The 13866-nt window shown below is 42.2% G+C and overlaps 1 protein-coding gene across 1 annotated transcript; it reads right to left on the reverse strand.

Moving 5' to 3' along the window:
* Positions 1-797: 797 nt before the first annotated feature.
* On the reverse strand, positions 798-10520 carry slc6a9 (solute carrier family 6 member 9). The gene is made up of 13 exons (XM_030774609.1): positions 10355-10520; positions 9346-9477; positions 8799-9069; positions 7297-7429; positions 6637-6771; positions 5854-5957; positions 4420-4657; positions 3970-4104; positions 3268-3367; positions 3052-3152; positions 2495-2665; positions 2003-2266; positions 798-926 (listed from the first exon to the last, which is right to left on the reverse strand). The coding sequence occupies exons 2-13, from the start codon at positions 9467-9469 to the stop codon at positions 798-800; spliced, it is 1905 nt and encodes a 634-aa protein (XP_030630469.1). The 5' UTR covers positions 9470-9477; positions 10355-10520.
* Between the last annotated feature and the right edge of the window lie 3346 nt (positions 10521-13866).

The following is a 13866-nucleotide window of genomic DNA, read 5'->3' on the forward strand; positions in this document are numbered from 1 at the left end:
TTTAGCAGCTGCATTGCATGACTATCTCAACCTAGTGGTATCAGACAAATCCACTCCCCGCTTCTCAGTGTTACCAAGACTTTCAGTTCACAGTAATGTGCCTGTCAAACCACACACACACACACACTCACACGCTGTTAAGACAGGACCGTCTATGAAACAACACTGAGGAAACAGGCAGCAGTGGCTAGTTCCAGTGATGTGGGACAATGCTAGTCCCACACGTGTACTCTAAAGCCTGAAAAAATGTCCAGTCTGTTCTAAACCACAAGATCCACCCTAGTCTGTCGTACTCACATGCAACAAAGGGAAAAAAAAAAAAATCAAGTCACATTTGAGGAATGGTAAACATTACTGTTAATATTAAATGAGACTAATTTCTTTACAAAATCCTAAACTGCTTCCTTAAGATTATTTAACATGTTACTTTACAACAATGAAAGTAAAAGTAATACTATTCTACATTATTGATAACTACAGTCAACTAAACAATTCAGGAAATATGACTGATAGAGTTTTTTTTTTTTCTTTTTTTTTTCTTTTTTAAACAGAGATCCTTTCCCAACCCCAGTTCTATTGCCATGGTAACCATCGCATTGTACTTCCTGCACTGTATCAAATCTCTTGACTTCTTAGCTCAGAGCTTCAAAAACACCTTTGAACGAAAGAGCTGAATGTTGAAGACCAAAAGCTAAGATAAAATATGACACGCTAGCTATGCAACCAGAATAGAAAAGTTTGTGCATGTTGAACATGTTTTTTTTTTTGGTAACATGCCTCGTTTAAAGGATTTCATTTCATTTCGTTTTTGCCATGAGGGGCAGTGTTAAAAACTGTGCTACAGTACAGAAACCATGTCGTGTCACGGCCCTCGCGTGAGCAGCTTTCTCTTCGCGAGCTGCCCTTTGTTGTCGCTCCAAAGCTCCCTTTAAACGAGATGCATTTCACATTACAAACGCCTGGAAGACTAGACAAGAGTTGGCACTTAATATAGTTTTGTGCTGAAAAACAACCACCATACCCTCGGCACGAGAGCAGTTCGCTATTCTCCCTCTCTCTGAAGTCCAAACCCTACGATATCCATGAATCAATGGACTCAAAGTGTCAAAAATGTTTTGAAAGAAAATTGCCTCTAACCCTGAGTGTGGGCTTTGAGAAGAAATGTGCTTCTGACAGGGGGGGGGGGGGGGGGGGGGGGGGGCTTTGTCAGTAGCTGTTCTAAAAGCTGAAGACAAATATCCTTTGTACTGTGTGCTTATAGGACATCTACAGTACAGTACGTCTGTGCGTGTGTGTGTGTGTGTGTGCTTTTGTCTGAGTTGTGCTGTGCATCAGCTTCTCTCTGGATCTCCTGTCTAGGTAGAAAACTAGATCAGAATATGTTGTTCTGAAATACTCCAAAGCAGCGTGCAAATGTACTTCTGTACGGACACACAGGATACACAGGTTATTGAATTTTTCAAAGACATACAAAAAAAAAAAAAAAAACTATATAGATGGGCCAAAAAAAAACAACAAAACAAACAAAAAAAAAACCCATGTCCCATGAATGGTGCCATCAAGATGTGTTGTATGGTTTTGGCACAAAGAATGTTTGGTCTCCAGCTTTTTAACCAACCTGCCCTGTTACCACTTCACATATAAGATACCAACTCCAAAAGCTGCCACTGCTGCAGCTATTGTTACATATCTGGATTATTTTAACACAGAGAGAGAAAAAAAAAAAAATCCACAAATGTACTATATACACACAGTGTGTATGCAACATCTCCTGCATATATGCATATGAACACCATTTATTTTTTTCTTACAAAAACTGTATTATTAAATTATGTGAAACAAACCAAAAAAAAAGGTTTTGGATGACAACCAATTTCTCTAGAGGTTAGAAAGAAAAAAAGCCCTTACAACATGTAAAGGTCTCCAGTGTGCCCGACCTGCCCTGCGGAGGGTGTGTGGCAATGGGGGGGGGGGGGGGGGGAACGGGGGGGGGGACGGGTACAGGCCCCTGGCATATTCCGGGCACCTCTATGCGCTGGGAGTGGGGTTTCACTGTGGAGCCGTTGCTGCCCTGGATGGTCAGACTGATCTCGTCTTTCTTCTCTTTCTCCCTCTCCCTCTCTTTCTCGTCTTCCTTTTCTTTCAGTTCCTCCTTCAACTGGCAAACTTCCACGGCGTCAGGTCCCACGGACGCATACCTACCCTTGCGGTGCTCCTGTAGGGCCGGTCCCCAATTAGGATCAGGCTTAACTGAGTTCTTCAACTTCTGTACAGACAAAAAACAGGTGGCGAATGGGACATAACCTTCCATTCCTCAACAACAGAGCTAGCAGGTTCAGTTACATTTTTTGACATGTTGCCAAGAGAGAAATCTCAAATATGTCTAAACTCTTAGGCTTAAGGCAGCGTCATGCAACCAAAGTCTCTCTTTACCATATGTGGACATCTGTTCTTCCATTTAGTCATTTAAGAAAGATGAAAGCATTTGTCTAACCTCTAAAAATGTGGAGCCCTCAGACATGAAGATCTTGAAGAGAGCGTAGAGGGGTATGCAGATAACAGAGGACAAAGCCATACAGAAGCCGATGACTAGAGACCAGCTCGGATAGACGTAGTTGTTGTAGGTTATTGGCTTGTACTGGATCACTGTAAAGATCAGAATGAACTGGAAAGAAAAACAGAAACGAGTCGTTAGTGTTCACAGAAAACAACTCTAAAGGACTCGACTTTTTTAGCACTTGGCAACACCACACCACCATACTGATGATGATATGGGTCTTACACGACAAAAGACATTCATATGTGTTAAAACCTGTAGTCATTCAAACCCTCAAAGTATAACAACTAATGAATGCATTATACTGCATGCATTATGCAATTTGGGTGGGGGGGGGGGGGGGGGGTTCTTACTGAGGTCCTTTTGTGCCAAAAAAGTTTATTAAGAAAAAGCAGTCAAGTAATGTACCCAACACCTTACCCTGTAAGCGTTTTATTTCTTCGTGTATGTTAAATGCTATTATCACTGATCAGGCAGCAATGAAGGTTACTCACACTGATGATGACCGGGGAGACAAATCTCCAGCAGAGCCTGAAGAAGATAGGAGGAGGGAAACCCAGCATCATCTCCACATCTTTAAAGTAATTCCTGTGGCCTGAGGGACAAAAAACGAAGGACTTCGATGTGACACTCAGCATTAGCGCAGAACACGCGTGAACTGACACTGAACGTGTGGAACAGGAGGAATGAAAGGGGATATGCCTACGTACCGTAAACATACATGATGCAAATGCACATAATGCAGGAGATGATGACCAGAGAGAAACTAGCAGCGTAATTATCCATCAGCAGTAACCAGTATATCCCTGCCTACAGTCCAAACACAGCAAAGATCCCACGTCAGTCCATGTGCAACAGAGAGTGTGAGAGATAAAACAAAGACCATTACAGATTTTGAATATATGCATTATAGCTGTGTGTCTGACTGTCTGTGTTGTGTGCTGCGTGTGTGTGTGTGTGTGTGTGTGTGTGTGTGTGAGAGAGTGTGTGTGTGTGTGAGAGAGAGAGAGAGGGGAGAGGTGAGGTGAGAATATATGGAAATACAGTATATTGTGAGTGTGTGTGTGTGTGTGTTTAAGTGTGTGTGTGTGTAAGAGAGAGAGAGAGAGAGAGAGGAGAGGTGAGGTGAGAATATATGGAAATACAGTATATTGTGAGTGTGTGTGTGTGTGTGTGTGTGTGTTTGAGTGTGTGTGTGTGTAAGAGAGAGAGAGAGAGAGAGAGGAGAGGTGAGGTGAGAATATATGGAAATACAGTATATTGTGAGTGTGTGTGTGTGTGTGTGTGTTTGAGTGTGTGTGTGTGTAAGAGAGAGAGATAGAGAGAGAGGAGAGGTGAGGTGAGAATGTATGGAAATACAGTATATTGTGACTGTGTGTTTCAGTTGTGTAAGGCATGACTGTGTGACTAACCTGTGTGGTCAGGGGCACACCCAGGAGAAAACCTACTACAGCCACTCCCAGCGTAACCAGTGTCTTATTCCTGATAATCCAGTCAGTCCCAATTTCATCCACTATAGCAGTGACCAGAGTCTCCAGCAGGCAGAACTACAGAAAAAGACACACATACAGTTAGAATAAGCTTTCTTCCAGGTTCTCTACAGTCAAACACTATTCCCTTTCGACCGGAACCACTCTGTCATTTATCTAAGATCAAGGCATTGTATAAGGAGTTTAACATTCTAAGAAAAACTAAGATTAACGATCTCTCGACACATTTCCCTGGAAAGAGACTACGCCATTATACCACGCCTCTCTCAGCCTATCTGAGTCACCCTTAAGCATGGTGTCATTAAGTCAAACAAAGAAGAGATTGTCAGTCCCTCCCTTTCAGCATTCAAATTCCAGCCCAGGTTGACCTACCTGAGTTCCCAATCCCAGCAGGATAAGCATGAAGAAGAAGAGCAGGGACCAGAGGGGAGAGATGGGCAGTAAAGTGAGGGCCTCTGGGTAAGCCACGAAGGCCAGGCCGGGACCGTGGTCCGCCACCTGGGACACGTCCACACCCAGGTGATGGGCCATGAAGCCCAGGATGGAGAAGATGACAAAGCCAGCGTACACGCTGGTCGCGCAGTTGGTCACACTGATGATGATGCTGTCTCTGCAGTCACACACACACACACACACACAAGACAAAGAATGAAGAGTCTATTAGGAAAAAGGAGACCTGACCGATCCAATCTGGGAAGTAAAGCGTCATTAAACTGATGTCATCTTTCAATATCTGTTTTCACGAACCATTGTCATATACAACCTTAGCGTATTTCTGACTGATCAACTGTTCTGACTCATTAAACAGGTAATACGTGATCTTTATTAGATTATCCAGTTTGATGAACTGGTTGATATGTGGGATATGCTTGAAACTGGTTTTTATTATCATGCTAACATGAAACAGTGAACTCTCTGAAAGAACAGAACAACTGTCTTTAGTTAGACTCAAGGTCATTTTAGTGACACTTTTTAGTGACACTCCCAACTGCAACATAAAGAAAGAAAAAAAAAAAAAATCCAGCCAAACTGACTGTTAGACACACGCCGACCAAGCACACCACAGATAGGCTTCAGAAAGCTAAATCAGAAACTCGGATCTTTGGACTAATTCCCATGTGTGAGTGGGAAGGGAACCCTGTGTGTGTGTGTGTGTGTGTGTGTGTGTGTGTGTCAATCAACAATTGAGTAATTAATAAAAAAAAAAAAATTCCCCGGTGATCTGAAACATCACAACACACATTTGACAAGAGATATATACAACAATATGACTTTTTGTGATTATCACGGCTTCTGAGAAAACTTTTTTAACAGTCTCCCGACCAAAAAACTGCTTTTATACTTGCTGCCACACGGAGGTGCTGAAGGGGAGAATATTTCATATTTTACATTTTTATAGTGGCTGAATTCAAAAGCAGTGCTTCTCAACTCCAATCCCTGGGGACATACATTTTAGTTCATACCTAACAGCAGCATACCAAGCTGAGATAAGGACTCTGTGATTAGTACATAAGTTGAATGAGGTGTGATAATGCTAGGCTATGCCAAAATACACCATCTCGTAAATCCTCAGGACTGGAGAAAGGCCATATAAAATGAAAGGACTCTTCCACACTCCCTCTCTCGCGTGTGTCGCTTCGGCAACCACGTCACACCAACCGCTCCTATACCGTTTCCCCCGATGGCTATACGCGGTGCCAACAAAGCCCTTTTTTTTTTTGTCAAAACAAAACCAGCAGTGACAGGTAAAGAGGTTGGGAGAGGTGAAACACTGAATGAGGTGAAGCGTGAGGTATGTTAAACTACCTGAAGCAGTTGTTATGAAACTTGTTGTAAGATGCCATAGTGATGAGTCCTCCCCAGGCACAGCCTAAAGAATAGAAGATCTGAGACGCAGCGTCTCCCCACACCTACGGATAAAACACAGCTTTGTGAAACCTCGTAAACGTCCGACATAAACGACTCCTACATCACTTTAATAACATGCAAATATACTTTATGGAATCCAATAATGACATGTTTAAAACAGAGGACAAATATTTGACAATTTGCATAGAAGCCTAAACCATTGTGCAAGAGGACATTTCCGAATCCTGTGTAAGACATTTGAACAGCAACCCCATTTAAGTGTCTAAATCGGATACAGTGGAAACCGCTTATAGTGATCACGGTTACGGTGATCAGCCACTTATATGGATCAAAAAGCTTGGGACAGAATCGTTCCTAGACAAGTACACTACTGCATAATTGGCTTATAGTCATCAATTTCACCCAGACAGATGTGATCACTCAAAGTGGTTTCCATTGTAGCTTGATCCAACACTTTTCAAATGAACAGTTTTCTCAAAAGGAACAACAGAATATGCGGTATCTTATACAAGACTGTTCAACAAACCAATCAGAAAATGATCGATAAAACCCCGGAAAAAGCCAAACAGAGTTAGATACTAATACTATTTGTTTAATACTTACAACAACATTTGCAGAACACACACAACATTGCATAACATTTTTCTACTTCAGCCCTGTATGATCCGTTTATCTCTCTGTTTCATCTCTCAGTTGACACAGTCACATTCTAATATTTACCTTGGCATCAAGGATTTTCTGCCACTGGGGGGTTAGATAGTATTTGATTCCATTGATGGCCCCATCCAGGGTGATGCCCCTGATGAACAGAATAGTCAGCACCACATAGGGGAAGGTTGCTGTGAAGTACACCACCTGTAAACCAGCAAAACCAGCAATGAAAATGCAGCTTTTTACCGCATAGATATACATATAACTACTCATACACATAACAAATGTTTTAAAAACGTATAGATGCTCCGCCAACATATTCAGATTTAATATATCAATATACTTCCTGAATTTGATAAAATGTCTTGTGAAACAGATTATTTTCTTATTTTGTTGGATTGTAAGCTGTTATTAAGATGAATGAATCCAACGGCACGGCTAAGTCTTTTCTTTTTCCCATGCATTCAGAATGTCCCTGCCTAAAATGTCTACGCCTGATACATAACAACAAACAAAAAGCTGCAGAAAGTTCTAGAAAGCATCTCAACCTTGCTGTATTTTGTCATATTTGTGTTACATCTTCACAGAAAAGGGATGGTTTCACTGGGGTGTAAATCGTTTGACATATACCATCACTATTAACATTTTCGCCCAGCTGCCTGTGGCCTGTTCATGTGAGGTGATTCATACATCATTTGTTTTGTCGTTATTGTCGGAAGGGGGTCTCACCTTGCCTGAGGACTTGACCCCCCTGATAAGACAGAGGAAAACCACCACCCAGGACACAGCCAGACAGCCCAGGATGGGCAGACGAACCTCCCCGAAGTTCCCAATCCCGTCGGAGATGTTCAGTACTTGGTTTCTGAGGAGATGGGATTAAAAACAGATGAGTGTGTGGGAGGGAAAAAAAAAACCCCATATTTTGTGCGTCAAACAGAGACAGGGTAAATACTTTTGCTTCCTCTTTTTTTTCTTTCTTTTCTTTTTAACATGGGAACCAGGACTACATGGAAACAACAACAGACTGAAAATAAACAAGCTTTATAATCAAATTTGCTTGTTTCGTCCTGTTTACTTTTTGGACATATGTCTTCATTAATAACAGACTATGTAAAGGCATCGCTCACAGATCCGTGTCTTGGCTAACTGTGGGTGAACAACTGTTGTAGGTACAAACAATCAAAAAAAAAAAAAAAAAAAAAGAAAAAGAAAAAAAAAAACCAAACACAGAACAATCAAAAACAAGTTAGCACTCACAAAGGATTAGTTCACTGACACAAGGCAGAAACAGAAAGGCCTTTTATAGTACAGTGACAGCCTGCAGAGCAAGGCACCAACCCTTTATAAAGTCATTAAAAACAGGGACACACACACTCTCTGTGAATGCCCAGCTTTCTCCAGGCACTCGCACTGAAAAAAAAAAAAAAAAAAAAAAAGCACACACATCACGTCCCATTGTCCCCGGAGACAGTTGAGAATTGCGGTGAACGATCTTCACGCTCGAGGCTGTGTTTTTAAATTTCATGTCTAAAAATACAATAAACCAATCAACCCTATCAACTGCAGTGTCAAAAAGAGCAACATTAATAAAAAATTGAATGCCTCCAGGTAATAATAATAATAATAATAATAATAATAATAATAATGATAATAATAATTCAACTTCCAAAATGTATTTTAAAATGCCAAGAGCTATTCTCCCAGCATTGTGATTTCCTGCAATTATGTTTAACTGACTGTTAAGCAATGATTATGTAATAACAGCCATAAACTTGGAGGAAACTGGGGAATGCGGTTTCACTTCGAGGCACTCTTCTGTGAGACCGTTGCCAGGTGTGTCGCCCTAACTCTTACATAAACATAGTTACCACTTAACAATAGCCCAAAATCTAAGACAGGTTTAGACTCGGGCATGTATGGCCTTTTAAACCTCTACTTCACGCATGCTTTTAGCCATAACCTATCATTAAAGACTTCCCACAAAGAATCTACGTTGTTTTCGAGTGTGTTTAGGAAAATTAACTTAGTCCCCACTATGTCGAGTGTGAAAACAATTACAGGTCTGTGAAGCAAGTTGCAACACATTTGAAGAAAATTTCAAAGAGTTTCTAAAAACTTCAGAGAAAAATAAATATCGAACTTTACTGTGGGAAACGATAGGGGACATGTGGAGAAAAATATGGATTAGAAAGAGTCAGACAAGGAAAACGTAAAAACCCTATGGCTTTTACCTCCAGTATTCCTCACTGGGGCTGGTTCTCTTGGTGCGGTTGACTATCTCAGTCACTCCTGACACCACGGCAGAGACGTTAGCCAGGGTGGCGTTGGCTCGATAGGAGCTCACCACCCCGCTGCATTCCGGCGTATTCCACGGGTTGTTGCAGTAGGTCCAGGGCAGCAGGTTGGTCATGGACATGAAGAAGTAGTAGATGGCTATGCAGATCACCACGTTATAGTAGATTCCAATATATGTAGAAACCACCATCATGCCATAGCCCACGCCTGAAGAGGAACAAGGAAAAGAAGGAGATGGAGGTTGAAGAATAAAACGCATAAAATGTCCTTGCTGAAGACAAATAAATGCCATCAGATTAACACAAATTAACACAGATTAACACTAACACAAACTGGAAAAAGAAAAAACCCACACTGCCGAGGTAAGGACCATTCCAGTAACGTTCCCTCACTCGTACCCCCAGTTACAATGCGTGTGTGACGTGATGTTCAGTCGAACAGATCCATTATTGAAGAATTCTGAAACTTAGGTTACCACCTCACCTTTGAACATGGGGCTGACCTTCCACACTCCCAGACATCCCAAGCTGGTGAACTGTCCGAAGGAGAGCTCCAGGAAGAACAAGGGGATGCCACAGAACACCAGCATAATGAAGTAAGGGAACATGAAAGCACCTGAGAGAACCATAAAAAAAAAAAACCCACTAATGATCTCAGATTTAAAGAAAAACAATAAAAAAAAAAACAGATTACAGCAATCTTCAGCAGACTTTATTTAGACCTCTCATATCAAGTTAAAACCTATGAAAGCTCATGAGCACCTGGCTGATTCTTTTCTATGGTACGGGACTTAATCACGCAGTCCAGCAATATCTAATCTCTCTTTTCTTATTTAGATTTATGATCAAAATGCGGCTATGTGCATATAGGCTAAGGGCTACGAACTAAAACACTCTCGCTGTACAGGCGCTCACATAAACTTAATTCCTACAAGTTGCAAACTGCACTGATGTAAACATAAGGTTCTCCGGACTGCACTAAAAGGACTGTCATTTCAACAAACCATGACAAATTCTGTTTGTGGGCTTTCAGGATTAGTGAGAGAGTGTCATACAATAATAAACCCTATGTAAAACCCAGGACTTTTGTTTACATCGAGATACACATGGGTCAAAACCCCTACAAATGACAGTCCCACTGGAACCGTGACGTCACTGGGAACGAGGCCGTAAGGCGAACCACTGTCAGTTGATAAAAACCACGTGTTATTATTTTTGCTGGACCTTGAGCAAAACCAGCACCAGTCAGCTCTATTTCAAGATAATGCTTATGAGTCATACCAAAAGATACATCCTTATATTGCTGCACTAACGTCATACAGCATTTATCACACTGCACTGCACTGAAAAAACATTAGTCTCCCCATTCAGGAGACTGTAACAGAAAACAACTGAAAGCAGACAGCACAGCATTAGCACTCAGTTCAAAATGCTTATACCCAATATAAAGCAGCATCACTGGTCATTCTGTATTACGAACGTGAATGTGTTACCTCCTCCATTCCTGTAGCAGAGGTAGGGGAACCTCCAAACATTTCCCAAGCCAACTGCATAACCCACGCTGGTGAGGACAAACTCTATCTGGTTCCCCCAGTTTCCTCTGCGGGAGTTTTCATCCCTCCTCACCGGCTCTCCTGGAACGGCTCCATTCTGGAAGGCAGGGATATGGGCACAGCATTAGAGAAGATCCAGTTCACTCTCAACTATTACCCAGAAGTCTTCACAGAGTGCCAAGCTGAAACGCATGTGGCTTGGACAGACTCACATTTCCAGTCACGCTGCTGCGGTCTCACTTCGGGTTGTTAGAGAAGTAGGACTAAACCAGAAGAGCGACATAAAACCAACCTAGCTAGCTGTCAAAATCAAATGTTATCCGGGCTATTTGAAATTATGGATTGAAAAAAAAATATATATATGATATTGCTGTAACTCAGCCACCAACAAGATTTTCTTTCTTTCTTTCTTTCTTTCTTTCTATCTTTTTATTTTTGCCAGTGGGAGACATTGAGAAACCATATGTTCGGAGCAGATGCTTATAAATTCTGACCTTTGCGTATCCTTTACTTTTGCCCATCCAAAACACGCCCAGAGCTCATGATGAAAGGACAGTGTGTGACCCCAAGGCCTGTTGCTCTGGGTCTACACAAGTACTACAGTACACCAAAGCCCAGTTAACAGATTAAAGAAATGCTTAAACAACACTGGGGGGAAAGGGGGGGGGGGGCACACGAAGTGTGGAGGTAAAAGATCCAAAATGTATTTTTTGTTTGTTCGTTCGTTTTTTCCGCAACAAATGCATGTAGAACTGAGCTGAAAAGAAGCGGCAAACTTTGACTCTGACGCTACGCGGAACACGATGAAGCAGACACGATGTGAAGCGAAAACGGCCTCATATGCACCGAATAAATATTCGGTCTGTCTGCTTCACTTGGAGTTTTCATTCTCCATCTGCTCATATCAGATGGTCTTTATCATGACCTTTCATCAACCTTGGGATATGACCACACTGGTTACAGTCTAGAGGCAATACTGCAAAAGATTCTTTTTTTTTTCCCATCCAGAACTAGCCTCTCATCCTACCAGCAGCAGCAGTTCTGATGTAGCTAACGCCACAGTTTTTCGACAGGACCAGTGCTACAAACTTCAAAACACATTTTGTTTGTTTTGTTTTTTTCTTGACTTTGTCCAGTGATATCAGGTAAGGAAGGATGAAGCACGCAGGACGGTGAGTAGAAATATCCAAAATTTTGTTTCTGAAATGAAGTTTCTGCTTGTGAAAATGTAAAACCCATGAACAATGAGTTCACAAAAGATGGTTCCCGAAATGCAGAACGCCAAAGATCCATGTACACACGGACTTCCATGTGGTGTCCCACACACACACACACACACACACACACACACACACACACACACACAGAGGGAGAGTTGTAAAGCGCCATCTGACTTTGACTTCCCTGGGCCATTACTCCCAGGAGAGCGTGAACTCACGCAAACAGACTTCACACAGCAAAAAAAAGAAAAAAGAACCAAAACTTTAACGTCCCATTTGCCTTTTGGCAAACTCCAAACTAACCGTCATCTTTCCATTTCGTTTACACACAAAACTTAAAAAACTAAACAGAGAACTTAAAAAGAGAGCTTTTAACAGCATCCAGGACTGTAAAATTGAAAAAAAAAAAGAGAGAGAGAGAGAGAGCTAGGGAGAGAGAGAAACCCCGCATAGCTTCTTTAAACGACACATTTTGCTGTTTAATCCATTCTCAGAGAAGAATCCATGACAGCGCCTTTTCAGATGCCACTTGCAAGAGTCTTGGTGAAGACAGTCGTGCACCTGTGCTTCAGTCAGTGGAGGCTGTTGTCCTCATCCTCATCCTGATATGTGTGTGTGTGTGTGTGTGTGTGTGTGTGTGTGTGTGTGTGTGTGTGTGTGTGTGTGTGATGAGAGGATGGAGAGATGCACACCTGCTGTAGACCAAGGCTGGCCTGCACAGCTGACAGCCCAGGGTGTAATACAACAAGGGGAGAACATTTGGCCAGCTCTGGGTCAACCACCTGGGAGTTGGATCCAACTCGGACTCCTCGTCTCCTCCCACACACGCACACACACACACACACACACACACACACACACACATACATACACATACACACAATGAGCACTCAAACACACGCTGCTCTTTGGACTGTGTTCTGGAAAAAAACACTCTACAAAGACTAATGCTATTAACTCCTGCTGTGCTTTCTGGAAAGAGAAACCAAAGGCGTCTTAAGTAATAAGCTGCGCTTGGTCTTGGACAGTTGAAAGTTTTTCATATGAGTTGTGTTATTGCTATGTCTTTTTTGTGTTTATACAAGACAGGTCAGTCCACAAAACTTTCTTTTGTACAAGATCATTCCTGCGGGTCTTGACGGTGAGAGGGTTGTTACGAAATACCAAGCATTATCACGGCTAATTAAGCACGGCTTAATTAAGGATTAAGGTGTGTTCACAGGCAAAACTACCGGAACCCGCCTAAGAGACTCCCTTCCTGTAAGCTTCTGGAATATTCCATTATGTTTTCTCAGCATTGTGTTCACTTGGTGACATCTGTGAAAAAATTCCATGGAAAAACACATTTTATAAGTCATCCTGTTTTTGCCCTTTCTCTCCTGCCTGGCCTCTGTGTAATGCCCAGGTGTTTGGGCTGTCACTGTTTGCACCGAGGAGTCTCCATGCCGGGCACAGCAGAGAGAGACTCTCCAGCTGGGCCCATCTGTCCTTTATGTAAGTCTGACAAAAACACAAAACACACACACTCACACGTTCTCTTCCTCTCTTTCTCTTTCTCTCTCTCTTTCTCTTTCTCTCTCTCTTTCTCTCTCTCTCTCTCTCTCTCTCTCTCGGTGAGCACGTCCGTATCCTAGGCTCTGCTGTACCTCCACGGACATTATCATTCCAACAACTCGGCAAATTTGCACAAAGGTGCACCCAGAGAGAGAGAGAGAGAGAGAGAGAGAGAGAGAGAGCGAGAGAGCGAGAGAGAGAGAGATGGAAAGTGGAAAAGGATAGAGAAAAAGAGAGAAAGCTGACTACTGCAAAATATGTAACTATTTTTTTTAAGGAGTCAGTAAAAAAAATCAGAAAGAACTGAGGAAAAAAAATGAAGCAAAAGGGAGGGATTAGGCAAAAAATAACCTTAAAAAAAAAAAAAAAGATGGTTTCAGCCTATAAGCCCTGGAACACTGACGGATATAAAAAAAAAAAAAAAATGGACCTACAGAGAACACAGCATGCCACTGCTGTTTGACTGACAGCACCAGGCCCCAATCAAATGAGCCCCCTGGCAGGTATGTGACCTTGCCATATTAATGGGGTAAGTGTGAGGCTGACCTGGGCAATAAACATCCACTGCTGGCTCACGGATGACCAGAGGGGCAGGTCAAAATGCTGAGCAACTACTCAGAGCTGTGAAAGGAGTTAGTTAAAGTCTAAATGTATCAGCTCCCCACCCTGTGAGCTACT

Source organism: Chanos chanos, chromosome 5, assembly GCF_902362185.1.
Source record: "Chanos chanos chromosome 5, fChaCha1.1, whole genome shotgun sequence".
Lineage (NCBI taxonomy): Eukaryota > Metazoa > Chordata > Actinopteri > Gonorynchiformes > Chanidae > Chanos > Chanos chanos.